The 25,073-nt window shown below is 48.4% G+C and overlaps 1 protein-coding gene across 2 annotated transcripts in view; it reads left to right on the top strand.

The window, feature by feature from the left end:
- Positions 1–25,073, top strand: part of Ptgfrn (prostaglandin F2 receptor inhibitor) — a 70,155-nt gene that overhangs the window by 30,500 nt on the left and 14,582 nt on the right. For both annotated transcript variants that reach the window (XM_050157542.1, XM_050157541.1), the window contains 4 exons: positions 2,713–3,126; positions 6,889–7,269; positions 19,452–19,877; positions 23,718–24,137. In XM_050157542.1, coding sequence (XP_050013499.1) covers positions 2,713–3,126; positions 6,889–7,269; positions 19,452–19,877; positions 23,718–24,137 — 1,641 coding nt within the window. The remainder of the gene's footprint in view (positions 1–2,712; positions 3,127–6,888; positions 7,270–19,451; positions 19,878–23,717; positions 24,138–25,073) is intronic.

Genomic DNA, 25,073 nt, shown 5'->3' with positions numbered 1-25,073 from the left:
GTGACCCCTGAGAGCCCCTTCTCCTTTGCCAGTGTAATTCTGACACATGCTATGGCCAGTGAATTGTAGGCACTGTGGTGTGGTCACCTGTGAGAGCCCAACTCTGAAGCCAGCTTGCATGTGCAGTCGGCTCCTGGGTCTGCCACTTGTCAGCCAAATGGCTCCTGGCTCAGTCCGTGCCTCAGCTTCCTGTGTCCAACAGAGCCTTAAAAGGTGTGGGGACAGGAAGGCTAACCTATGCCAGGCCTCTCCAACTGTGTCGTTGCTAGTATTCAGCTTACAGACAAGCTGGAAGGCATGACTGTGAGGTTCAGCTTTATGGGAGAAATTGAAACTTCAAAGTTCATGTCTTTTTCTCTGGGACCTTCATGAGTGAATACCTGTTTGCATCAGAGTTTTGTACTTGCTATATATAGATGATCAAACCACATGGTTACTCCCATTTCATGAACCCAACTGTGCAAAGTTGACATCATAGGCATCTGGAATGCTTTGAGTTTGGGTTTTCCTCACCTTCTAAGTGCTGTTGGGTTTGCACACGCCTTCAATTATCCGAATCCAAATGAAGAAGCTAGGACAGGCTATTTTCATAATTCACTCGTGAGATGGAAATACATAGGTTAATTACTTGCTTAAAATGACATAGCTCATTAGTGAATGAGCAAGAAGAAGCTATTTCAATTTGAGGCTAACAAAACGGAAAACATTCTTATTGTTATTAATTGTACATTTATTTGTGGCCCTGCCTTGTTTCTGAAAATAGTTGTATTAGGGCAGGTGTGTATATAATTACCTGGAAAGTCAGGAAATTATAACAGAAGGGAGTGGGCGAATGTAGGCCCCCACCCTTTGTCATGGTTGGTAAAGACTGCTGTGGCTCTGGCTCAGCTACTGCTGTCCTTTACCAAACCACGAGGGGATGAAATGTCAGCCACGTCTGTCAAGTAGGGGCCAAAGCATTAAGCCACCCAGTCTACCTCTTCCATCTTCCCATAAAAGGTATAGTATGTCGGTGGGTATGTTAGCACCCACCTATAAACCTAGCGCTTGGGAAGCCGAGGCAAGAGGATTGAAAGCCGGGCAGAACGATATTGTGGGTCAACGTCAGCTTGAGCTGCATAGCAAGACTCCATCTAGGGGTTGGGGCATAAGAAACTCGGAAGTTCAGTGCCAGAGTAATTGCCTAGATAGGCAAGGCCTTGGGTTTGACTTCTAGAATTAGGGAATGAAAAATCCTGACTTTACCTTTTTGCCCTGAGTTAAGTAGTACCAGCTCCCCCTCCCTCAGCTCAGATACACTCTGATTTATTGTAAGAAGCAGAGGGTGAGAGAACCTGTATCTGCCTGTTTCTTCACTAGTCTTCGAGGTGAGGGAGGCAAGGGGAGACTTTTCTTGGCTCAGGAGAGCAGGAGGATAGTGTGAGAGAGGCTGGCTGGCTGCCCAGGTGCAGTCTCTGGCAGGAGCTAGATGTGGTCCAGCATCTATCTGGCCTTCAGCTTCATGGACCTTGAGGTTGCTCAGTGAGGAACTGGCCTTGAGAAAGACGCCATGCTAGCTACACTCACAGACTGGTGTGTGTAATGGAGGCCACGATCTTGGTTTTGTAGAAGGGATGCGCTTATGTGAGTGTTCTTCTAAAGCAGTAACGTTCTGGTACCTGGAGTAATCCCTTTCTGAGTGTGTACCAAGGAGACGAGGAATTGTGATGTCCCTGGTGAGCTTGGAAGATTTTCCCAGCCCTTGGTAGACAGCCCACCCCCCCTCCTCTTACCAGATCACCAGCCCCATCACTGTCACTTCTCCTGAACCCATCCTCTTTTCAAGACCGGAGCAGTGGTGGCTTCTTCCCGTTGGTGCTAAGAATTAGCAGTAGAGCCTTCAGTATTTTGTGGCCCCTTCCTGTCCTGTGGATCTACCCTGCCCAGGACATGCGCCACAGGCAACCCCTGCCGTCACCTCTCCCTGGAGATCTTGAGTCACTTGTCTCTAGATTGCAGGCTCCCTCCTTCAGCCCCATGTCCCAACCAAAGGATTGTTTGGGCATCTTGTCAGTCTGTTTCATCCTGGTGCCAGGGACTGCCCTGTCCTGCTGTTCCATGCACCGCCCTGTCCTGCAGCTCCATGCACCACCCTGTCCTGCAGCTTCATGCACAGCCCTGTCCTGCTGCTCCAGGCTCCACCCTGTCCTGCAGCTCCACGCACTGCCCTGTCCTGCAGCTCCATGCACCGTCCTGTCCTGCAGCTCCACGCACTGCCCTGTCCTGCAGCTCCATGCACTGTCCTGTCCTGCAGCTCCATGCACAGCCCTGTCTTGCCACTCCGGGTGCTGCTCTGTCACTTCCTGGACTCTTGGTTCTGTGAAGTGGGTACAGTCATCATCCTCCTTTCTAGGAAACTGAGGCACGAAGAGCAAAGTAAACCTGCACCATGGCGACAGAAGCGCTCACAAACCCATTTTAGCTGGATGGAGTTTTATTTATTGTCTCATTTTTCTTTTTGTTTTCTTAAGTCAGAACACCAGTTGAGATTGTGGGTGGGTCAGAACAGATGACTTGCGTATCTAGGCTTTAGAACCAGGAATTGGAATGAGGAATCTTTCTTGGGCAACTGCCAGGGCTCAAAGCCAGAGTCCTGGAAGCTAGCCTATTCTTTCCTCATGGGGTAGGACCAATGGTGACCACTGACTGACCTCTTCCCTCTGTTCTTCACAGTGCTGGCAGATGCCCTGGTGGTGGGCCCCAGCTCCCGGCCTCCTCCAGGTCTGAGCCTACGTGAGGGAGAACCTTTCGAGCTGCGATGTGTCGCGACTACGATGTCACCATTGCACACTCACCTGGCGCTTCGCTGGGAACTGCACCGGGGCCCAGTGCACCGCAACATCCTATCCCTAATCCACGAGGGCCGGTTTCACCCAGGCCCTGGCTATGAGCAGCGCTACCACAGTGGGGATATACGCCTGGACACAGTGGGCAGCGACGCCTACCGCCTCTCCGTGGCCCGGGCACTCTCTGCAGACCAGGGTTCCTACAGGTGTGTGGTCAGTGAGTGGATCACAGAGCAGGGCAGCTGGCAAGAAATCCAAGAAAAAGCTGTGGAAGTGGCCACCGTGGTGATCCAGCCGACAGGTGAGGGTTTGAAAATCTGTCCCTCGCTGATTGGAATCAGTGAACATATATAGGACTAGACCAGAAAAGGACGAACCCCGCTTTCCCTCATTGGGGAAGGGGAGCAGAGTGGTTTTGGTAGCTTGGGACGATTCTAGTGAATCTGGGCTCTTGCTTACCTTGTATGGGAAGGTTCCTTTCTGACTCACAGGTTAAGAATGTGTCCTGTCAGGGCCCACCTAATGTTCCCTGGGGGTGTGGGTGGATTCGCTCACTCTTGCTACTTTAGCTTTTGCTAGTGTACTATTTCCTTGAATCCCTGGGTGTGCCTTCCCCACGGCTATTGGGTTGTGTGTGGATAACTCCAAACCTCTGCTAAGGTGCACACCCTGGACCTGCCTTCCCACCCCCATCAGCCAGGTGACAAACTGTGGATGAGGCTTCTTCTTGCTTCCTATGGCATACATATTTCAGAAAGTTCAGCCATGGTCCATATAAATTAATTTTTGTCTAATAATTTGCAAATACACCTCCTTTTAAAAAAATTTCAACTACAGAAACAAGATAGAAAAGGCATATTAAGAAGTCTACAAAAACAGAAAGAAAAAACTCTTACTGACTTAGTGTTGCACAAGCATTGGTAGAGAGCCTTCTGATTTCAGTACTGTGCTGGGCCCTGGGCTCAGAGCTACTGCAGGCTTCATCCCTGGTCACTGGAGCCTGTCGCTTCAGGAAGAACAGAAAGTACAAAGAAAGCATTGCAGGTTAATGTCACTGCTAGGGATCGCTGGGAGTGTTTGGTTGTCTAGGAGCCCAGTATATTCAGATAGCAGTCTGCTTCCTGGGAGACCTTGGCTAGACTCATTCGCTGGAATGAGTGTGTGGCCTCCTCTGCTCCCTGGGAAGAAAAGCAGGAAGCTATGGTCAGTGATTGTTTTTGTAACTTGCATGGTTCTGGACAGCATTCCTTGTATCTGAAAGTGGGTGTGAGTATCTTCATGAATGGCTTGTGGCAGCCGAGGTGTGGCCTTGGCTCCTTGGCTGCAGAAATGACTTTCCAGATGGACTAAGGTCACCTTCTTTAGCCAAAGTGATTGTCTGGAATCTGCATAGGAAACCTCTAGCTGTTTAGTGTGCACCAAGCAACTATTTTAATGAGGCAGGCGAGCTAAGAGCTTAGCTTGGCAGCAAATTCACCACTTAATGGAGGAATTTCTATCGGAAAGGCGGTGCTTGTTTCTAACACACCACAAACCCATAGCATCTAATTATAGGGTGGGGACTCAGGACTCGGTCACAGCAGCTCCATCCTCGGTCACAGCAGCTCCATCCTGAGGCTGAGGCTTCGCCAACCTTTCTGGTGTTGAACCCAGGCCTTCCCACTTGCTAGGCAAGCAGCTATTGCTTAGCTGTGTTGCCCTTTTTATTTTGGGGTAGGACTTTGCTAAGTTACTCCAACTGGCCTTGAACTTGTGTTCTTCCAGCTTCAGCTTCCAGAAGAGCTAGGATCAGGCTTGCGCCAGCATCCTTGACTTTGTGATCTTTTTGCGTGTGATGGGCCTCTTTGACAGTCTTTTGAAGCCCGAAACTGTCTTAATTCATGAAACATAATACATAAGGTGACGGGGAAAGAATTATACTGAAGTAGTTATCAAAATATCTTTAAGACAAATTTGTTTTACACTAAATTATACCTCATTATTAACACATGAATAATAAGCCGTATTGGCAGGCCTCACAACCATCATAATTTCTAGGGAGCAGGGAATGCAAGTGATGGTTCAGATGTCTACAGCTCCTGTAAAGTGATGTATGAAGAGCTGTTATTTCTGTCGAGGACCAAGCCCCAGGTATAGGCCATACAATACTGCCTTGTTGCTTGCTTTCACAAAGGAAAGATGAGTAATACATCAGCAAAGGTTAATAAAAATAAAAAGAGGTATGAATTTTCTCATCCACATGCACAGACTCTGTGCACTGCAAGCTAAGAATCCCTGAGCTTGAGGGCTGTGCACTCACTTGTATGTGCTCTCCCCCTCCCTCCCCTCCTTCCTCTTTCCCTCCATCATTATAGCCCTCTTTCTCTATTTACTCATGTTTTCCAACAGGGTCTTACTGGCCTGAAACTCACAAGGTTGTCTCTTACTCACCGAGATCTGCCTGCCTCCGCCTCCCAAGTGCTGGCTTTGTAGACATGTCCCACCATACCCAGCCAAGGGGTGGTCTTTTGCTTTTTATCAACCTGTGCCTAGTCACAGGTGCCTGCTCCTGTACTCTGACCACAGTGGCACTGCAGGCGGCTCAGAGCCCCTTAGATGGCAAAGTTGTGTCACCCATGTGGTACATTCTTCCTATGGTGGGAGTTGCTTGTGAGACAAATCTTATATGTAACTTGAGGATTTAGCAATATTCTACAGGAGAAAGCCTGGGCTGGCACAGACTGTCCATATCTCCTCTTGTGTTCTGAATCCTTAGAACTGCTTCTCCTCCCCTGGCTCTATTTCACCTCCCATTGCCAGACTTTTAAATCTGGACTATTAGGAGCCATGGTTAGCGATAGGACAGATATTTAGCCACTTTCACTGAGAAAATGACAAAGCAGACTATACAGCTGGAAAGACATTGCTGCCAATATTACTGGACCCTAGGAATGCATTTCTCGAACTATAAAGAGGAGAGAGGAAAGGACAAACCAGACTTTGAAACTCTCGTTCCTAATACCGTGTCCACCTCATTTTCTGTCCTGTGTTGGGATGGATGTTGAACTTGGCTTGAAATAGTTGTTTGAACTATTGTTAAGATTTGAACACATTTATGTGGAAGCAATATCTGCCGGAGGTCATGGGCAGTGGGTTTGGTGTTTGGTGGAACAGGTTTAGATACCACCACCTGTCCCTGAGCTTCCTGGTAACAGCAGTGGGTGCTGAATGGGTTCTGCTGGAAGGTGGGAACTGTGTCTTCTTTGACTCTGCTGGGAGAAGTTGGCTGTCTGTCATTTAGTGATCGTTCCCAGAGCATCATTGTAACTTGAATTTTTCCACTCTGATTACAGATGTTCGACATTTTAAAAACTCCCTGAATAGAGTAAAATATTTTCATTGGAAAGATTTGACAATGGAATGCTAAACAAGGCCTTCCTTGAGTTTCTGGCACCCAGTACTTCAAGGCCTCCCCTAAATATAGCTTACTTTTCAATGTCCACAGTCATGAGAGGACGGTAGCATGGAGAATGCAAAACTCATTGGGTTTGGGGCTTAGAGTATGTCTCATGCTTGACTTTCAGCTGGGCGTGTCTAATGAAATGATAGTCCGCATGCATCACATCGTAAAGGTCTGACTCACGAGGAGAGGCGAATTGTCTGGTTTCGCTTTCCTGGCTCATCTGTGTAGTGTAGGGTTTTCCACCCCCACCCTCAGGGTGCAGGAGCCAGTGCTGCTAGGGAAGGGCTCTACCATGGAGCTACTGCGCTTCAGCCTCCACATCAATAGAATGGCCATAATAGCACCCACCTCATGTTATTTTCAGGATTAACGTACAGTAAGCACATGAAAGCAGTAGAAGTGTTTGCTGCTTTTCATTGCTTCTCTTTTCCAAAACCAATTTAGTGTGTCATGAATTTATTCATTAACTATTCCTCAAGCACTTTCAACTGCACAAAGCCTTCTAATTTTAATGCTATAAATCAGCTTAAAAGGAGGTGATCTAGAGGGTGGTAAGGAGAAGGGAGGGTCTAGAAAGGGCAGATCACTTGATCGCTTGACAGACATGGTTTCCTCTTGTAGCTCTGCAATTGGCTGTGCCCAGGACGGTGTCTGTGGCTGAAGGGAAGGACCTGGACCTTTCTTGCAACATTACAACAGACCGTGTGGATGATATCCGACCCGAGGTGACATGGTACTTCAGAAAGACACCTGATGCTTCCTTGCTGGCTTCCCACATGCTGGCTCGGCTGGACCGTGACTCCCTGGTACACAGCTCACCACACGTTGCCCTCAGCCATGTGGATACCCGCTCCTACCATCTACTTGTGCGAGATGTTAGCAAAGAAAACTCTGGCTACTACCTTTGCCTTGTGGCCCTCTGGGCTCCTGGACACAACAGGAGCTGGCACAAGGTGGCAGAGGCCATGTCTGCCCCATCCAGTGTAAGCGTGACCTGGCTAGGTGAGTAACTTGAAGAGGGCCTCTTAGGCTGTCTGCTTAATCCTTCCCGTGCACTCAAGAAGCCTGGGGTAGGCTGGGCATTCTGCCTCGTTTAGACGTTTGAATCAGATGAGTGTCCTTGAGCTCCCCAGCTCCCAGGCTGGAGGGAAGCACTATGGGCTGAAATAGTCTGGCCAATAAGCAAAAGCATAGGTGATGTTTGTTCCAGTGCCCTTGCTGGAGAATGTGGGTTCCTTTGTTATTGAGAGCCACCTGCCTGTGGGAGCTGAGCTGAATGGCTCTTTGCAGTGGCTCTTTGTTGAGGGAAGAGATGGCCATGCTCTTCTGCTTTCTTAGTCCCTTGGGCATTTCTCCTCTGGGCTAGTGCTTCCTAAAGCACAAGAAAGAGCAGTCACCTCCTCCAGCTTATGTGTTTTCTACCCCTTCTGCTAGAAGCCCACTGTGGTTTTCTCTGCAGGTGCATTTACAGTAGGGGCCAACCACTCACTGTCTCTCCTCAGGCTCCCAGCCCAGGTGCTTCTCCCTTGGTTGGGGGACAGCCGTGTTTGAGAGCAGCTTGTAACATGCGGGAAGATGACTGGTTTGTCCTCATAGTGCCCCCCATTTGTCATGTATGTGATCCCTGGTGTGGGCCTGTTCTACCTTGTCATATATCAACTGATGTATCCTCATCTTGTCATATGTGTGCTCCCTGGAGAGTGCTCACTTTACCGTATGTGCTCCCTGACCGGTCCTCACTTTATCATGTACATCCCCTGCTGTCCTCACAGTATCATCCATGTTCTGCTGCCTATCACTTTATCCTCTGTGTGTGCGTGCATGCTTCCTATTGTCCTCTCTATCACGTGTGTGCTCCCTGCTGTCCCCGCTTTACCATGTGTGCTCTCTGGTGTCCTCACTTTGTCATGTATGCGCTGCCCTCATTTCATCATGCATGTGCTTCCTGCCATGTCTTCACATGTGTCTTACATGTCTTTGCCTTGTCTTACGTGTGATTGCCAGCTTTGACGCTATTTCCTGTAGTGACCTTTTCTCATCCCTTTTTCCTGTGTGTCTGCCCACTGGGAGGAGTGTCTACTAGCTCTTCCTGCCGTTCATCAAGCCTTGAAATAGCAGTTAGGCTCAGGAGGGATGGGCCTGAGGGATGGGCCTGAGGGGTGCGAGTCACTCCTCTCCTGCCCACTTTCCAGGGACAGCCTTGTGGTCAGCTCTGCTGTTTTCAGTGCTTTGGGCCTGACAGAGGCATTTGATTTTTCCTTAAGGAAGCAGCACAGATCTTTAAAGGCCAGGAAATGACCCCCCCCCCTCTGCCCAATGCTAAACCTCCTCCTGCATGTGCACATCTTCAGCTCCTGTGTAGTTCTTCTGTCTTCATAGAGGGCCTCTGCTGGCCTGAGGATGAGCTCCTGTCTGTTTGTCCCTAACAAGCCTTTCTTGAGCAGGGATGGGTAATAGGGGGGTCAGGGGGGAGAGTTAGAGAGTAAGCCATAAGGAAAGTCCAATCAGGGCCGAGACAGGGGTGAGCGGGTGTGGGGGTGCTAGTCAGCCCCGTGAGCAAAGTGGTGCTTTGATATCTGGAAAGCCAAAGGAGCAGGCTTATCTGGCGAGCTTTCATTCCCTCAGTCAGAAGCCTGCGCGAGGCGCACTGTGAAGTCCTGAGCTGGAACAGTGTTGGCCCAGCTAGGACTCTCCTTAGCAACCTTCAAAATAAAACAGATGTTGTCAGCACCAAGCGAAGAGTTTTCATCTCTGGAGTTGAATCTGCCTCGCAGCTCTGATCCGAGTGCATTGTGTGGCGCTGTCAAATTCCCACTCTGCCTTTCTCTCCCCTCCCTCCCTCCCCACCAACTTCTGAATCCTAGCTCCAGGATTTTTTTTTTTTTTTTTTGAAAATTCTGCCTGCACTTCAATTTGAGGGCTTCTTTGAAGTCCTGGTGTATTGATCCCACATACCCTGGGGGAAGTACAGGCTCTGTCAGACATCAGGGGCAAGCTCTGGGAGGGAACGGGCTTTGTAACTGGAAGGGATTTGTTGGTGACGTTTCCTCCAGAGACTGAGAGAAATAAAGAGGCTAAACTGTGGGAAAGACTCCTTTATTATCCCTGCCACGCTAGCCCCATTGTGAAAGTCATCTGCGCACGTCTCCAGCGCAGGGGAACTCCAATAGAACCCCATACCTTCCCCGTGCTTCACACCAAATAGGGAGAAAGTGTCAGCCCCAACCCACAGATAATAGAAAAACCAGAATGGTATGCAGGCATGGCCATGGCTGAGAATATTTAGAGACCCTTGCACACGCGTGAATTCACCAGTAGTGTAAATACTGTGGAAAACAGCTGTGTTTGTCTCTTTCCTCCCCTCCAGTATTCACCCCTGCCCCGCCTGTGACTCACGCTCTGCAGCTGCTTGGACACTTGTTGGGAGACGACCCAGGCCTGAGCACAGCCACGGGGCTTTAGTCACAGTCTGCAGACCGCACTGTCTGCCAGAAAGTGAGGCAGCCCGCCGACCTTAACTGTTGTCTCTAGAAATGTTTGTGTATTCCATCAAGTACAGCTGGGAGCTTGTATAGGGTACTGAAGCTGTGACCCCCCCCCCCCAAAAAAAAAAAGCCGGGAAAATAGATGACCTACTAAGTGTGTAGATCATCCTGGGTTGTCGACATGGACTCTCATCATAGAGGCATTCATTCTCTTTGGTTGTAGACCAGGTTAGCCTCGAACTCACAGAGATCCACCTGCCTCTGCCCCACAAATGTTGTGATTAAAAGTGTGCACCACCACTGCCCAGCTCACAGGGACATTCTTAATCTGACTCCCTGTGCAGATAGGACACAACACTCAGCTTGGCCCTTGACATATAATGACCATTTCCTGAACACTCACCTTTTCCAGGCACTGATGGAGGACTCCATATGCGCTAAGTGGACAGATGGGAAGTGATATTGGCCGTCTTAGGAAGATGGACTCTTCCCCCAGTGGCAAATTCTTGCTTCTTGTTTGGGAATGGCTTAGAATTATGGCCTGAGTTGAGTCTGTCCTAAGCATTGTCATCATACGTGAGGATCATCTCTGGACATCAGCTTCACCCCCTGAGATGGCCAGCATTCTGTTCTCATCTTCAGAGCTTTGTTCTGGTTGGTGAGGGTTGCACGGGGTCCTCTCAGGTCTATCATGCTGCCTGGGCCCGATATTGATGGTCTGGAAAGTCAAGGGCGGGGGATTCTGGGTGAGGAAAAGGCCTTTTGCTAGGATTTGTGTCTCCCTTTGAAGCAGGAAAAGATACAAGTTGGTCTGCAAAATGAAGAACAAAGCAGCAGTCATAAAAATATAATCAAGATCAAAAGGGGCGAAGAGAATCTAAGACCGGATACTGCGAGGAGGTGCAGGTGAATTGGTTGGTGAACTTGTGAGTTTTGAAATTGAGTCAAAAAGATGCGATGATCTGGTTCTCTGAGGAAAGAAAACATAAACTCTTTCAGTGAAGCAAACTTTTCCTTGGCAAAGAACGTATCCCATGCTCTTTCATTTCGGGGGCAATGGATAATTTAATGACAGTGCTCTGGACTTTTCTTTTACCAGAGGCCCGCGGTCACTGTTCAGATGGGTGTTCCTTAGACCCACTCTCTCTGAGAGCTGAGGGCATGAGCTGGAAGTGTGGAAAGGAGTTTCTCCCTAAAAGAACTTGAATTGCTTCAGGAAACAAATGTTGCTTTGTGTTGATCCAATTTAGTGTATGGCTGAAACGTAGAGAGCCGAGCGGAAGGGCCGGTTAATCTGCACATTAAGCCATCTCTCTCTGCTATCAGATGTCTTAAACGAGCCTTTGGCAAAAGCTGGATACTAATCAGTTTATGGTTGAGCTCTCTGCCCAAAGTACCAGACTTGTGCGGTGTTAATTAGAGTAGGTTCCAAGGGTTTGAGATGCGGGAGTCAGGGGCGGGGAGGGGGCACTACTGTGCAGGCCTAAGAACCTGATTTGCATTCTCCCCCACTGGAGAACGGGCCCTCTTCAGCAGTGTGCCAGCAAGGAGGGTAATTATTTTTTCTTTAAAAGGACTGTTAATCTGCAAGTACTTAGTAGAAACTTGGATTCTGTGCTGTCTCTAGGACATCCTGTTTAGCATGGTTACTGCTCAGATCCGTCCGGGATTATTCCAGAAGTGTGAGTGGGGAGCATTGGAGGCAGGGAAACTTGTGTGGGCTTCCGTTGCAGTGGCTTTGGTTTTCTCGGTTTGGCGGGAAAATGCATAAAGTGCTGAGCATAGTACCTGTCAGTCATAGGCTTGGTGCATTACGTGGTGGTAATGGGGACGATTTCGTAGTTCTTGAGGGTCTTCTCCACCAAGTGTAGCCAGTTAGGATGTAGGTGTATGCGTTTTGGCACCTGTTTTGGTTCCATGGAGTAACCAAGAATGTGTGTCCTGAAAGTAACTTTCCCAGGACATGCTGGGGCAAGGGGGTTGAGCTGACCACACCCAGCACTGAGGATGATAGGTGTCCGGAATAGGTGTTCCATTGGAATGTTCATATTGCTCTGAAATGGCTAATGCTGACTTCTGTCATGTTAACAGTTCTGTTTAGGCTCTGCAGAGCAATTCCCCCACCTCGGTTAAATATTAGAGAATCTTTAGTATACAAATGACTGTGCTAACTCGTTGGCAGTCAGCCGTACACTCCTCTGCCGCCTCCGAAGTACCTGTCCACTTCAAGATCCACAGACATAGACCATTCCTCCTGTTTTCTCTAACTCAGCCTTCCATCCTTTCCTCTCATTAGCCACACCAAGATCACAGTTGGAGAAGGGGTGTTAGACCATGTCCCCTTGGAGCACAGTGGGTCAATCAGAGCTTCTCAGCTATCACCCTGCGCTCCTGGGAGGGAGCAGGCTGTGAGAAATCCTTTGTATCCCAGGGGTGGAATGAGCTTGTTACATAGGTTGAATAGGGTGCCAGGCCATGTAGATAAAGTCTCCCCTGAAATTCTGCTCAAACTCTAACTTAGCTCCCATGGGCTTCAGTTTTGCTTGTCATTTAAAACAAATACAGAAATAATACTAATCCCTACAACATTGTGTAAAGATTAAGCAAAATAAAGTATTGTGGTCTGCTGCGTGGGATCTAAGAAGGCCTTCAATAGATGCTAGTTGTCACTGTCATTATTATTATTGTAGAATAGGGATAAGGTTATATACCCTCTTTATAGACTTGTCAGAGTAAACAGAAGGCATCTGTGTACCTTGCTGACACACAAGGAAGGCGCGTGGTTCCTGAAGACAATAGGCACAAAGTACTTGAATTAGCAACTTAGCCAGTGATTTGTGAGGCTTTTCATGGTTTTGACAGTTATGACAAAGAAATTTAATGATCCATGTTTCCAGTAGAATTCTGAGGAGGGTCACATGGGAGTCTACAGCTTTAGAGACTCGTGTGTGTGTGTGTGTGTGTGTGTGTGTGTGAAAGAGAGAGCTCGCATATGCACACAGGTGTGGCCCTGGTACCCATGTTAGAAACCGGGTCCCTATTTTCACATGCTACTGGCATTCAGCTTCAAATGGCTCCGTGTTCTGTGAAAGAGCTGATAGCGTGGGTTGTTTGTTTTCAGCCTTTCAAAACAAATTTACAAACATTCACAGTAGAAGAAATAATCACCAGCTTTAACTGTGAGTGTCTTACTCATTGATTTCAACTCTTTTTCCTTCCTTGGAGACACACACACACACACACACACACACACACTCACTCTTCCCCCCTCCCTCCTTACACTTTGTTTTTTATCTGCAGGAGCATAACCATACCCAATATGCCATATCTTTTCTTTTGTAAGACAGACTGGCCTTGAATTCAGCATCCTCCTGCCTCTGCCTCTCGTGTGCTGGAACTACAGGCTTGTACTACCATGCACAGCCTCTGGATACCACTTCACCACTAGATACTTCAGGATGTATCCCAACTGCTGAGCATTCTTCAAACATAACTCTCCTTGCGTTCTTAGCTGATTTCTTGATGAGATCAGGCAGAATGTAGCAGTAATCAGTAGTGAAATACCGTGCCAAAAATGAGCATTTTTATGCAAAATATTGAATTTAGTCCAATTCAGCCAGTATGCTAATATCTCTGTAGAAGACGCTTTCTGTGTAGCATGTGCAGATGGAATCTCAGGGTAGTCCTTAGCCGTGGAAGGAGTCCGCTTAAGGTTCTGTGAGCTGTACATACAAATCGCAGAAGTTCAAGGCAGTGTTCTAGTAAAATCTCCAGGGAGTGGGGAGCCTGGCAGGTGGTAGGATCTCTGTCGAACACCTTCTGAATGAGAAGTGAGGTATGGGATGGGGCTGCCTGCTGAGGGCGATCAGAGGAGCTCTGTATTGCCAAGGTGCAGCCCCAAAGAAGGGCATGGTATGGGGGCCTGCAGAAAGACACCAGCTCCACAAACCATGTTTGGAATTGTGAGACTGCATAAAAAGGCACTTTCTGCACATGCACAAGACAGAAACGACACAGGAACCTGCGTCCCGACTCCTGCCACTCTGATGTCATAGGCAGCATCCAGTCTTCTCTGAGAGCCTTTATCTGAAAGTGACTCACAAAGCTGGTAGGCAGCTCAAACAAACCTGCTCTCTGTCCTTTTACAAGCCAAGAGGCCAGTAGTCCCTGCATTCCATCCGAGGCTGCTGGTGGTGGAGGTGGGGCTCAGGCTAACTTCACCAGGAGTAGGAGAGCAGCCGCCGAAGCCCATGGAGACATTTTCCTGTCCTGCCAATAAGATTCTTATAACCGGATGTGAGTGTTCTGCAGCCCTACTGTGTTGTGCCCCTCCCCATCTCCTGGGTCACAGTAGGGGGGGGCAGGTCCCTCCCTCTCAGGGTGAAGAGGGGAGTAGAGTAGGGGAATCTGTTGAGCTGTTTCCTCAACTGCATGCTGAGCAGGTGCCCTAGGGGATGAGGAAGAAGGTGTGACAGAGAGGATGGCAGAAACTAGGAGCAGCAGAGTGCCCAGAGCAGGGGAGGGGAGGCGGTACTGGGGTCAGGTTGGGTTCAAATGGTGAAGGTCTTGAGTGCAGGCCAGGGCACAGGCTCTGAACCAAGCAGGGGTAAGGAGGCCCGGGAGGTTTATGACTGTGTCTTGCCCAGTGTATCAGTGTAGAGACCATTGGGAGGCCATGCTGGAGGCAGCGAGGGCCACGGTGAGGGTGATGTCCCCTGTGATTTCGCTCTTAACTGCCATGCATCAGGCTTGGAGTGGGAAGAACGGGAGGGAGAACACATGGGGCTTACTCTCTTGTGGTGTGTAGGCTAAAAGAGGCAAAGCGGGAGATGGGGTACATCACCCCAACTCGGGGTGGCCAGGAGAAAGAAGGGTCAGTGGGAAACAGGGAGCTGGCTGTGCCTCTTAGGAGTGGGTTCCACCTGGGTTTCTTCCATGTGCTCACTGGTGAGGGAAGAAGAGGACTGATGTAGGTGACATGGTGACCTGGTGGCCTGGCTATACTTAGGATGCTGCAGAGCCCAGCCAATGTGCCTGACACAGCTTCGTACCTGTGTTGGGTTGTGAAGTCTATAAAACACTGAGTGGGTGAGTTTTGGGGAGTAGCCAAGGAGAAAAAAAAGGGGGTAGGGGGAGTACCCTGGTGGAGCTTTCTCCCCCTGACCATGAAAAGGTCAGTTAATCATTTCCACTTCTTAATCATCTTTTTAATTTTACTAGCTGACTAACTAAAATTGTATACCTATATTATACATATGCGTGTATCTGTGTCTCTGTGGGTATGTGGTTTTGCCTTTGTTTTTGAAGCAGGGCTTACCACTTAACTTTGAATGACCTGGTACTCACAGTGGTTCTCCTTTGCGTCTGGAGTGCTGAGATTAAAGCTATACGCTACCTCATCTGGATTAACATTGTATATGATCATGGTGTCCGCGATGGTACTTGATCCATGTCTGCAGAGCAGAATGGCTAAATTAACCTAATGAATGTCTCTGTTTCCGATGATTACACTGACTTTGTGTGGTAAGAACCTTTCAGATCCCCTCTCTTAGCAGTTGTCAAGCACCTATAAGCACCTATAGACAATCTCCTAAGAGCAGCCGCCCCCTTGTTAATGGACTTTCTGGCCTTATCTTCTGTCCGTCAGAAGTTTGACATCCTTTGACAAACGCCTGCCCCTCCCTGCCCCAGCCTCGGAGAACTACTGTTTTGTTCTTTGCTGCGATGAGTTTGACTTCTTTAGATCCTCTGAGGCATTTGTCTTTCTGTGTTTCTCTTATTTTGATTAACACGGTCTCTATCAGGTTCATCCGTGTCATTGCCAATGACAGGATTTCCTCCTTTTTAAAAGCCTAAAAGTACTGTAGCATGTGTGTACGCCCGCACGCGTGTGTGTGCGTGCGCGCGCGCACTGCACACGCGCATGTCTCCTATGCTGTCTTTCTCCATCCATCCGTTGACACTTACAGGTGGGCTCCCTCTCCTGAACTGCGAACAGTGCCGTGATGAGCGTTCCCTGTCGTTCATCATCACTTTAACAGCCATTAGAAAGGGGTCACTTTGGAAGGGAGTGCCTGTGGGTGGAAGTCAACCATGAAAGACAGAGAGGTTTATTACTAAAAGGTACGTGATCTGATAGAGGACAGAAGTCCCCAGGGGAGCAGCATGGCACCTCAGTCGGCCTGGGGTTCAGGCCCATGGGAAGCCGTCCTCTGGTCACATTCCCTGTGGCAGTAATTGGCAGTGCCATGGCCAGCAAAGCCTTCAGTGTACTGAAAATCTTCCTGTCGAGCACTTAGAAACTATAGGCCTGGCACCAGACATGCTGGTCTTGAAAGGTAGGAAGCCCTGGGACAGGATCTTCCACCTGTGAGCCAAGAGGCAGTTACTCGGCTTTTAAAGGTCCTTCTGGGTGTGTCATGGGAATTATGAATAGTGAAGTGTGTGTGTGTGTGTGTGTGTGTGTGTGTGTTGTGTGTACTCATATATGTTGGTGTGGACTCCAGGAGCCAGGCTAAGCACCTTTTTGTTGTTTTATTATTTGTGTTGGGGGGGATATAAACACAATCATGCCACAGAGGATGTGTGGAGGTCGGACAACAACTGTCTAGCGTTTTCTCTTCCACCCAGTTGAGGCAGGCTCTCCTGTTGTTTCTGCCATGTTGTGTACTCCAGGCTAGCAAGCCTGTGAGCTTCCTGGTAATTCCCCTGTCTGTGCCTTCTATCTTACCATTTAAGTGCTGGGGTTATGAGTACCACCAGGTTCTTTACATTGGTTCTAGAGACTGAACTGAGGTCATCCAATCCTGCACAACTAGTGTTTTTACTTACCAAGCCATCTCTCAGCCCCGTCTGTGGGTATTACTAGTTCCCAACCCATGCAGTGGTGTTGGGAGGTGTATTATAGTCGTTGTCTGCATTGTTACAGATGAGACACCAGAGAACTTAAGAGATCTGTTGAGACTGTCTGCAGGTCAGTGGGAGAAGCAGAGTTAGCACATGAGCGAGGTCTGCTTGCTGCCCCCTGGTGCTGCACCACCGCAGGCCGTCTTCGTGGCTCTCCATGGCCTCATGAAGCAGCGTCCAGCTTGATGCTGTTGCATCAGGAAGTGCTACCTCTCCCTTACTCAACGTAGACAGAGCTCTGTAAATGGCAGCCAGAGTGGCCACTGCTACAACAAATCGAGTACAGTGTCCAGGGTCACTGTGTTCCATGTTTCTATTTCATTGGCTCTAAGCTTCCAAGAAACCTGTGTTAAAACCTCTTGCTAGCCTTCCTTCCTCTGCCTGCCCCCTCCACGTTACCTGAGTTGCTCCGGTGGCCACACACTCCTGCCACCGTGGTGCCCCCGGTGTCCCCAGCAGTGACACTTTTCCTCCAAGTATGGCAGTTGCCCACTCCACAGTGACTGTCTGAGGGTCTCACCCCCGAGCTTCAATATATTGCCTCGTACACAGCAGGCACCCAATATATTTGTGTCACCTTGCTGTGTGCACAGCCAGTTCAAATCTGTCATTTCCACGTGAGATGAACTTGGTCTTTCTTTTCTGCTTTTCAGTCTGAACCAAATTTTGAGATAACAGAAGGGGCTAAAGCATTGAATGTGGGATGCTGAGGGCATCGCATGTCCTCCGCATACGGCATCTTTCACAAGTTCCTGGGAGGTCACCCCGCAATCACCTGCTGCTGGGAAAGCTTATGTCTGGCATGGTAGCCCCCCTCCCAGAAGGTGGGAAGACAACCTGAGAGCCCATCCACCCACCCACCCCCTGCACTGCTGCTCCACTCAGAGTGAAGTGAGGCAGCCCCAGTCCTCTCCACCACTGATGTCCCAGCATCCTCTGGTACCTACTTACACAGCATCCCCAGCACAGCGGGGCTGCTCACACAGCCAGGCAGGGGCCCTGTGGGTTTACCTCTGTGGTGGAGCCCAGTCTTACTCACAATTAAATGCTTGTGAAGATGACATTTGAGAGAATCAAGATTTTGAGTTCTTTCCATTTCCTAGCCCTGTTAATCATTCTTGGAGAAGTCATGATGTCATAAATTTCATTAGAAGTGTAAATCACAAAAGAACAGTCCCTTGACCTCAGCAGTTTATAATCCATGTGAGTCATAAATAAAAGCAGCAAGAAATAAAACAAAGTTGCTGAAGGCGGTGGAGATAAAGAGAGCACTGGAAAGTGGAGGCTCCGTTTAAGTCGAATGATTTTTCTCATAGAAGGCAAAGCGCTTGGAGAAAAAAAAAAAAAGTAGATTTTTCTAATAACCTTACTGCCAATCCAGGGGATAGATCTTGCTTCCCTACTGTGTTCCAGGGTCTTGCAGATGAGACTCCCAAGCAAAGACTGGAAAAGACGTATGGGAGCTCAGAGAAAGAACGCCACTCCCAGGGACACTAAGGCTTGCAGAACATCCCAAACACTGCTTTACCACAAGGGCGTCAGCCTGTATGGTGGTTGAGAAGCCTGTGGATGGGGACTGGAGAGGAAGGCAGGCTGCCTGCCAAGGGTTCTAATACAGGTTCTTTAAGGAGGCAAGTGTGGAGGAGGCCTGCAGCCCGTGATGGCACAGACATGGAAAAGTGGTAGGGAAGTTGGGGCTGATACTGAGCAGACTCGGCAGGGCCAGGTTCACTAGGTGCTGGTTTCAAGGCTGGCAGAGTTACAGGGTGAGTTATTTGTGGCAGTGGAAAGAATGTCCTTTTGGGGAGTTTCAGCCAGGGGGTGTTGCCTGACCGAATACAGATTCAGTGGAAAATAGCAAATGAGGAGAAGAATATGTATGAGTGTGGGGACCTGGGGGCCTTGTATTTGGGGCACAGCCAGAAGTGGCAGCAACCTGAGCCCTAATGGGCCTCAGACTGTAGATTGTTCTCTGGGTTAACTTTGCATTGCTGTTCCAGTGGGGCTTGCTTGGCATCCCGGAGATAATCTTGAGAGGATGTGGACACTAAGTTTCTGAGATCCATCTCAAAGACCACAACTTCCTGGAGCACCTGTTAGCTTCCCTTATCCTACGCAAAAGTGGGGGGTTCTGACCCAGGACATTTGGGTCATTTTCTTTCTATTTTTAAATTTAGTCTTATTTTTTAATGTGTATGGGTGTTTACCTGTATGTATGTCTGTATACCACATGTGTATCGTGTCCTCAAAGCCTGTAAGAGGGATTGGATCCCCTGGAACTGGAGTTACAGATGGTTGTGATTGCATTGTGGGTTTGGGGAATTGAACCCAGTTCTTCTGCAAGAGTAGCCAGTGTTCTTAACCTCTGAACCATCTCTCCAACTACCTTGGCTGTTTTCTTAAAGCAGATACAGGAAGAAGTGATTTACAAGCTTCGAGAAATGCTCTTATAGGGTCTTTGCTGCCCAACACAAAAGACTTGGTCTCTGTGTCAGAAGTTGGCAGGATGGGGGCTGGAGAGATGGCTCAGTGGTTAAGAGCACTGGCTGCTCTTCCAGAGGTCCTGAGTTCAATTCCCAGCAACCACATGGTGGCTCATAACCATCTGTAATGAGATCTGGCGCCCTCCTCTGGCATGTGGGCATGCATGGAGGCAGAATATTATAAACATAATAAATAAATCTTAAAAAAAAAAGTTGGCAGGATGGACAGTTTCCTACAATCTGAGCGGTCCTTGGCTTGTTCCTTTTGCCAGTTCTTATGTTGCTGTGTTTTCTCTCTCTCCCTCCTCAGAACCAGAATATCAAGTCTACCTGAATGCTTCGAAGGTCCCTGGGTTTTCAGACGACCCCACAGAACTGCAATGCCGGGTGGTGGACACGAAGCGCGTGGAGACCGGTGTCCGACTTACCGTGTCATGGTACTACAAAATGAACCGTCGCAGTGACGACGTGGTGGCCAGTGAGCTTCTTGCAGTGATGGACGGGGACTGGACTCTAAGATATGGAGAGAGGAGCAAGCAGCGGGCCCAGAGTGGAGAGTTTATTTTTTCTAAGGAGCACACAGACACATTCAGTTTCCGGATTCAAAGGACTACAGAGGAAGACAGGGGCAGTTATTACTGTGTTGTGTCTGCCTGGACCAGGCAGAGAAACAACAGCTGGGTAAAGAGTAAGGACGTCTTCTCCAAGCCCGTCAACATATTCTGGGCCTCAGAAGGTAGGAGCCCCAGAAGTCCCCTCCGCTTCTTTTTGCCCAGGGCCATTCTGCTTCCTCTTCCCTCTTCTTCATATCTCCTCCCATCACTAACTTGATTGACTCCTGGATCTTCTGCTCACTTGTTGGAGATGCCAGCCTTGCTTTCATGGCCACTGTTACTACTCCTGTCTGGCCTGCTTTGTTGAAGTCATCCTGGGAGCTTTCAGAAGCAAAGATTCCAGTAGAGATTATATTCGAATTGGTCTGTGGTGTGTGCAGTCTGGATACTGATTTTGAATCCTCTAGAGTAGCCACCTTGGGGAACCCTGGTGTAGGCAAGGCTTTCATTCTCAGTCCCCTGTCTTCCTCTAAGTGTAGCATCCTCTGTGCTTTTTGGTCCTTCATTCCCGATTCTGTACATCAGACTAGCCTACTTCTGATAGCTGAAACCCAACCCCTCCATCGCTGAGTTTCACATTCCCGATTCTGTATGCACACCGTCTTTCTAGATCATTCCCTTGAGTGCTTCAGTCTGTTTATCCTGCCATCTGCCATTGTCTTTCCTCCTTACTGGGTCTTCACTTCTCTCTTACCAGGAAGTCCAACATAGCCCACTCTGGTATGTGTCCAGGGCCAAGGGGTAAGGAAATTATATGATCACCTGGTGATACCTAGCCTAAGTTCCCAATCGTGTCCCTCCTTTGCATCTCTTGCCACTGGCTTGGTCTACCCTATATTCTGCTTAAAACACAGCCCGATTCAAAGCCAGCTTTGCTATCTCCTTGGCTGCTTATGCAGAGCTAGATGCAATTGAAGGAAAAAAACATCCCAAGAGTGGTCTGGCCTCACTTTAAATCTCCGATCCCTTCTGTCACGTGGGCTCTCAACACTGAGAGCCATCCTGGTTTCCTTCATGTGTTTACTTCCCCACTCTCCTAAGTGATAATTGCACGCCACCTGCTCTCTCTGCAAACATCCTCCCCCAGCCTCCATCAGCTTCTGGCCTTGCTTCTCCATCCCCTATAAAAAGACAGTCAAAGGAGAACTTCCGTTTGCTGGGCTCAGCATCGAACCTGTTACTCACCCTTATGTCTTAGCAAAGGACAGCCCCTCACAGCTCAGGCACATGGCCCTCTCTCTTGTGCCTTCGATATTCTCTCTCCTCTGGTCTTTTCCCACTAGCCTGTTAAGAGTGCTGTTAGGGAAACTAATTTTGGTTTATCTTCTTCCTTCATCTTTCTGTTTCTTACCACCCTTGCCCACCACTCTGTCCTTTGGTAGCGGAGGATTTGATTGAACTATATTTAATATCTGTAGTTTCTCCTCTATCTCTTTGGTACCTGCTTTCCCCCTCACTGCACGTAGTAAGGCTGCCAGACGACATCAACGCGCTGCAGAAGCCCGTTGTTAGTTTCCTCCTTTGCTACTTCCTTCCATTCTTCCGGTTCCCATGCAGGGCGTAACATCAGGACAGAGTCCCTGAATTCCTGTTTACCTTCCTTAGCGATGTCTTCTCACCCCACTGCCAGAGACTGATTCCCAGTTCTGCATGTTTATCCCAGCATGTTCTGGAACTCCAGACTCCGTGTTCTGTTGCCTCTCCGACTTGTGTCCAAAACGGAACCTCTGGCCTCTGCAACCTGTCTTCCTCCATCTTTAGTTGCCGACCTGAGCCTTCCCTTCTGATTCTGCATTCGCTTTATTTTGCTTTGCTTTGTCCTGTTTAATGTGCTAGGGGTTAAACCCAGGACCTTACAAGCCTTATGCAAGCTAGTCATACCCACCCCTAACATTCCCTTTTTGGTTGTTGTTTGATTGACTTGTGGCCCTTTTTTTAGAGGCAAGGTCTCGTGTAGCCCAGTCCTCCTCAAACTCACTATGTAGTCAAAGAGGATTTTGAACTCCTGATACTCCTGTCACTACCTCCTACGTTCCAGGATTGCAGCCACCGCCGTGCCCGGCTCTGACTCCTCATTCTGGACACTGGCTTAGTCCAGTGGCCCCTCACACTTCACTCTTCAGGAGCCACTGCTATCTCTCACTGTATTTACATCACCGCCTCCTCTCTGGTCTCAGTGCATCCACCCTTAATAACACTTTAACCTGGGCGGTGGTGGCATGCACGCCTTTAATCCCAGCACTAGGGAGGCAGAGGCAGGTGGATCTCTTGAGTTCAAGGCCAGTTCCAGACAGCCAGAGCTACAGAGAGAAACCTGTTTCAAGACTAATAATAAAATAATAATAATAATGATAATAATAATCACACCTTAGCATCATCCAATCAGATCATGAAATTCTTCTACCCTGAACTCTCACAGGTTCCCTATCTCAGAGACCCCTCAGTGGCCTTGAGTGTCCTGTATAGACTGATCAGCTTCCCCCACAGCTCTCTCCACTGCCCACTCTACTTGGTTGGCTCCTTTGTTCTTCCCATGGTTCCCCTCACCACCTGGCAAGCTTTCCCACCTCCCTCAGGTGCTTAGTCAAATGTCGCCTTCTTAATGGGACCTTCCTGGGGTGCTCTGTCTGTAACTCTACTCCCTTTCCCCATATCTAGCCCTACACTTTGTCTATTTTTTTGTCTGTTTTTTCTCTAGTTGTTCTTACATTTTTACCACCTAGTCACACTGTTTTATCTGCTTGTCTTCCTCTACTAGTACTTTAAGTGAAGGGTTACTGTTTCATCACCAGAGCCTATGATATGGTATGATATATGATATGATATGAATTATGTCTGATTCATGAGTGAATAATCAAACTCACAGGAGAAGCAAGACTGTATGTGCCTGGCCCATGGTACCTCTGAAATCATCTCTCTGAAGACAGCATAGCACATATGTTGTGATGATAGGTTTGCTCCCTATCAAATTCTTAACTTGATAAACTTTTGGATTAATTATTGTACTAAAAGACTTTTCCCAGCCCCTTCTCCCTAGGGGAATGGGAAAAAATATAGTTCAATTAAAAACAATAATAATTTTTTTAAAGACTTTTTTTTTAGAGTGTGGCGAACGCCTTGAATTCCAGCACTTGGGGGCAGAGACAGGTAAATCTCTGAGTTTGAGGCCAGCCTTGTCTACAGAGTGAGTTCAAGGACAGCCAAGGTTATACAAGGTCTCAAAAAATAACAAATAACAAACAACAAAAAAAATCCAAAAACAAGTTTTTGTTGTTTGTTTGTTTTTAAAGGAAGGCATGATTCGGTTCATCTTTTAGTAGCTATTTGAGTAACTTCCTCATGCCTGGCTTTGTGCCAGTGTGACTGAAGAAACCTAGTGTGTACATGCTTAGGGAGTGATGTTTGACAGAGAAGCCATAAGAACATGCAGACCCACTGGTACTGTCGTTGTAGACATTGACTGCAGTTTTAAATCCACATCTCTGGAGTGTAAATGAGGTGGAATCGGTCGCATCTGCAGATGCAATTGCATTTAGTGACGTAGGGTCAGGCAGAGAAAAGCCAGGCTGGCATATGCTGCCATACAGGCTAACACCCAGCAGAGAGGCTGTGGTGTGGCTAGCTTAACCTATCTTCCCCTAACTCGGTGAATCTTGAGAGCCTGTTGGCTCAGAGTTCTCTCGACGAAACATCTCAAGGATCTGATTCTCCAATACACTTATTCCCTGACCATTGTGCCTCAGATAGCTTGCGGCTTCCCCGTGGTGGTTTCCAGCCTGTTCACAGACAGACACTTTATTTTCTTTTGGAGTTTCCGCATTTTCCTTAGTGTTATCGTGTGGCAAAATGCAAAAGAAGTCCCTCGTTCCTGGATGCTTTGATTTTCTCTTTTCCTTTTTTAGATGTATATCCATTTTAACCAAATCTCTCGGAAATGACCTCCCTCTGATTCTTCACTCCAGATTCTGTGCTCGTGGTGAAGGCACGGCAGCCAAAGCCTTTCTTTGCCGCGGGGAATACATTTGAGATGACTTGCAAAGTGTCTTCCAAGAATATTAAGTCGCCACGCTACTCAGTGCTCATCACGGCTGAGAAGCCTGTTGGGGACCTCTCCAGTCCCAATGAAACAAAGTACATCATCTCCCTGGACCAGGACTCTGTGGTGAAGCTGGAGAACTGGACTGACGCATCGCGGGTGGACGGCGTTGTGTTAGAGAAGGTTCAAGAGGATGAGTTTCGATACCGAATGTACCAAACTCAGGTGTCTGACGCAGGGCTGTACCGCTGCATGGTGACAGCCTGGTCTCCTATTGGGGGTAGCTTGTGGCGAGAAGCAGCGACTAGTCTCTCCAATCCCATTGAGATTGACTTCCAAACCTCAGGTGAGTGAAGAAATGAACTCTATGACGCCACAGATTGAGCTGGGAGAGAGACAAGCCTAATATTTTAATTGAGGGCCCTTTTATTTGTTTGTTTGTCTTTGGGTATGTGTGAGTGGTATGTGTATGTGATGTGATATATATGTGTGGTTTATGTGCACATGTGTGCTTGGAAGGCAGAGGAGGGCGTCGGGTGTCTGGCTCTGTCACTCTGCGTTCCTCCCCTGAAACTCTTCCCCACTGAGCCCGGACCTGGCCTGATGGCTAGAAAGCCAGGGATCCCTGACTCCCCAGCACCCACAACTTACACACAGTGCTGGCTGGGGTCACAGGCATATGTGGCCTCCCCTGGCTTTTTATATGGGTGATGGGTTTGAACTCAGGTCCTCATTTATAGGCAGCAATCACTCCTACATATTGTGCGGTCTCCCAAGCCCTTGTCCTTGGCTTTTCAAATAGCCTGTGAACTAGAAGTCGTATGCCGTTTAGTTTATCCCTTCCAGGTCCATAACTCTGAGGCTGTTCATACATTCACAGGGTTGTGTGGCCAGCAGTCACCAGAGACAACTATAGAACATTCCTGTAGCACCTAGATGAAACTCAGACCCTTAACCAACAGTGGCCAGCCTGCCACCCTGCAGTGACCACTCTGCTTTCCCTGTCTATGGAGTTTCCTGCACTGTGTTCATGACACATATGTCACCTTGGTGTTTCAAATGTCCCCCATGTTGTAGCCTGCTTTCCTTCACTTCATCCTTGTGACTGACTAGTCCGTTACACGGGCAGGCCATGCCTTATCATCTCATCAGCTGATGGACGGTTCGGGTCTGTCCGCTTCCCCGCTGGTATAAGTCTGTCTTAAACACGCATGTACAAGGTTTTTTTTTTTTTTTTTTTGGTTGTTTGGAAATGTATGGTTTTATTTTTAAAAAGACCAGA

The sequence above is a fragment of the Alexandromys fortis genome, unplaced genomic scaffold (assembly GCF_014885135.2).
Source record: "Alexandromys fortis isolate MF-2015 unplaced genomic scaffold, M_Fortis_MF-2015_v1.1 scaffold_78, whole genome shotgun sequence".
Taxonomy (NCBI): Eukaryota; Metazoa; Chordata; class Mammalia; order Rodentia; family Cricetidae; genus Alexandromys; species Alexandromys fortis.
This window is presented reverse-complemented; position numbering and strand designations above follow the sequence as displayed.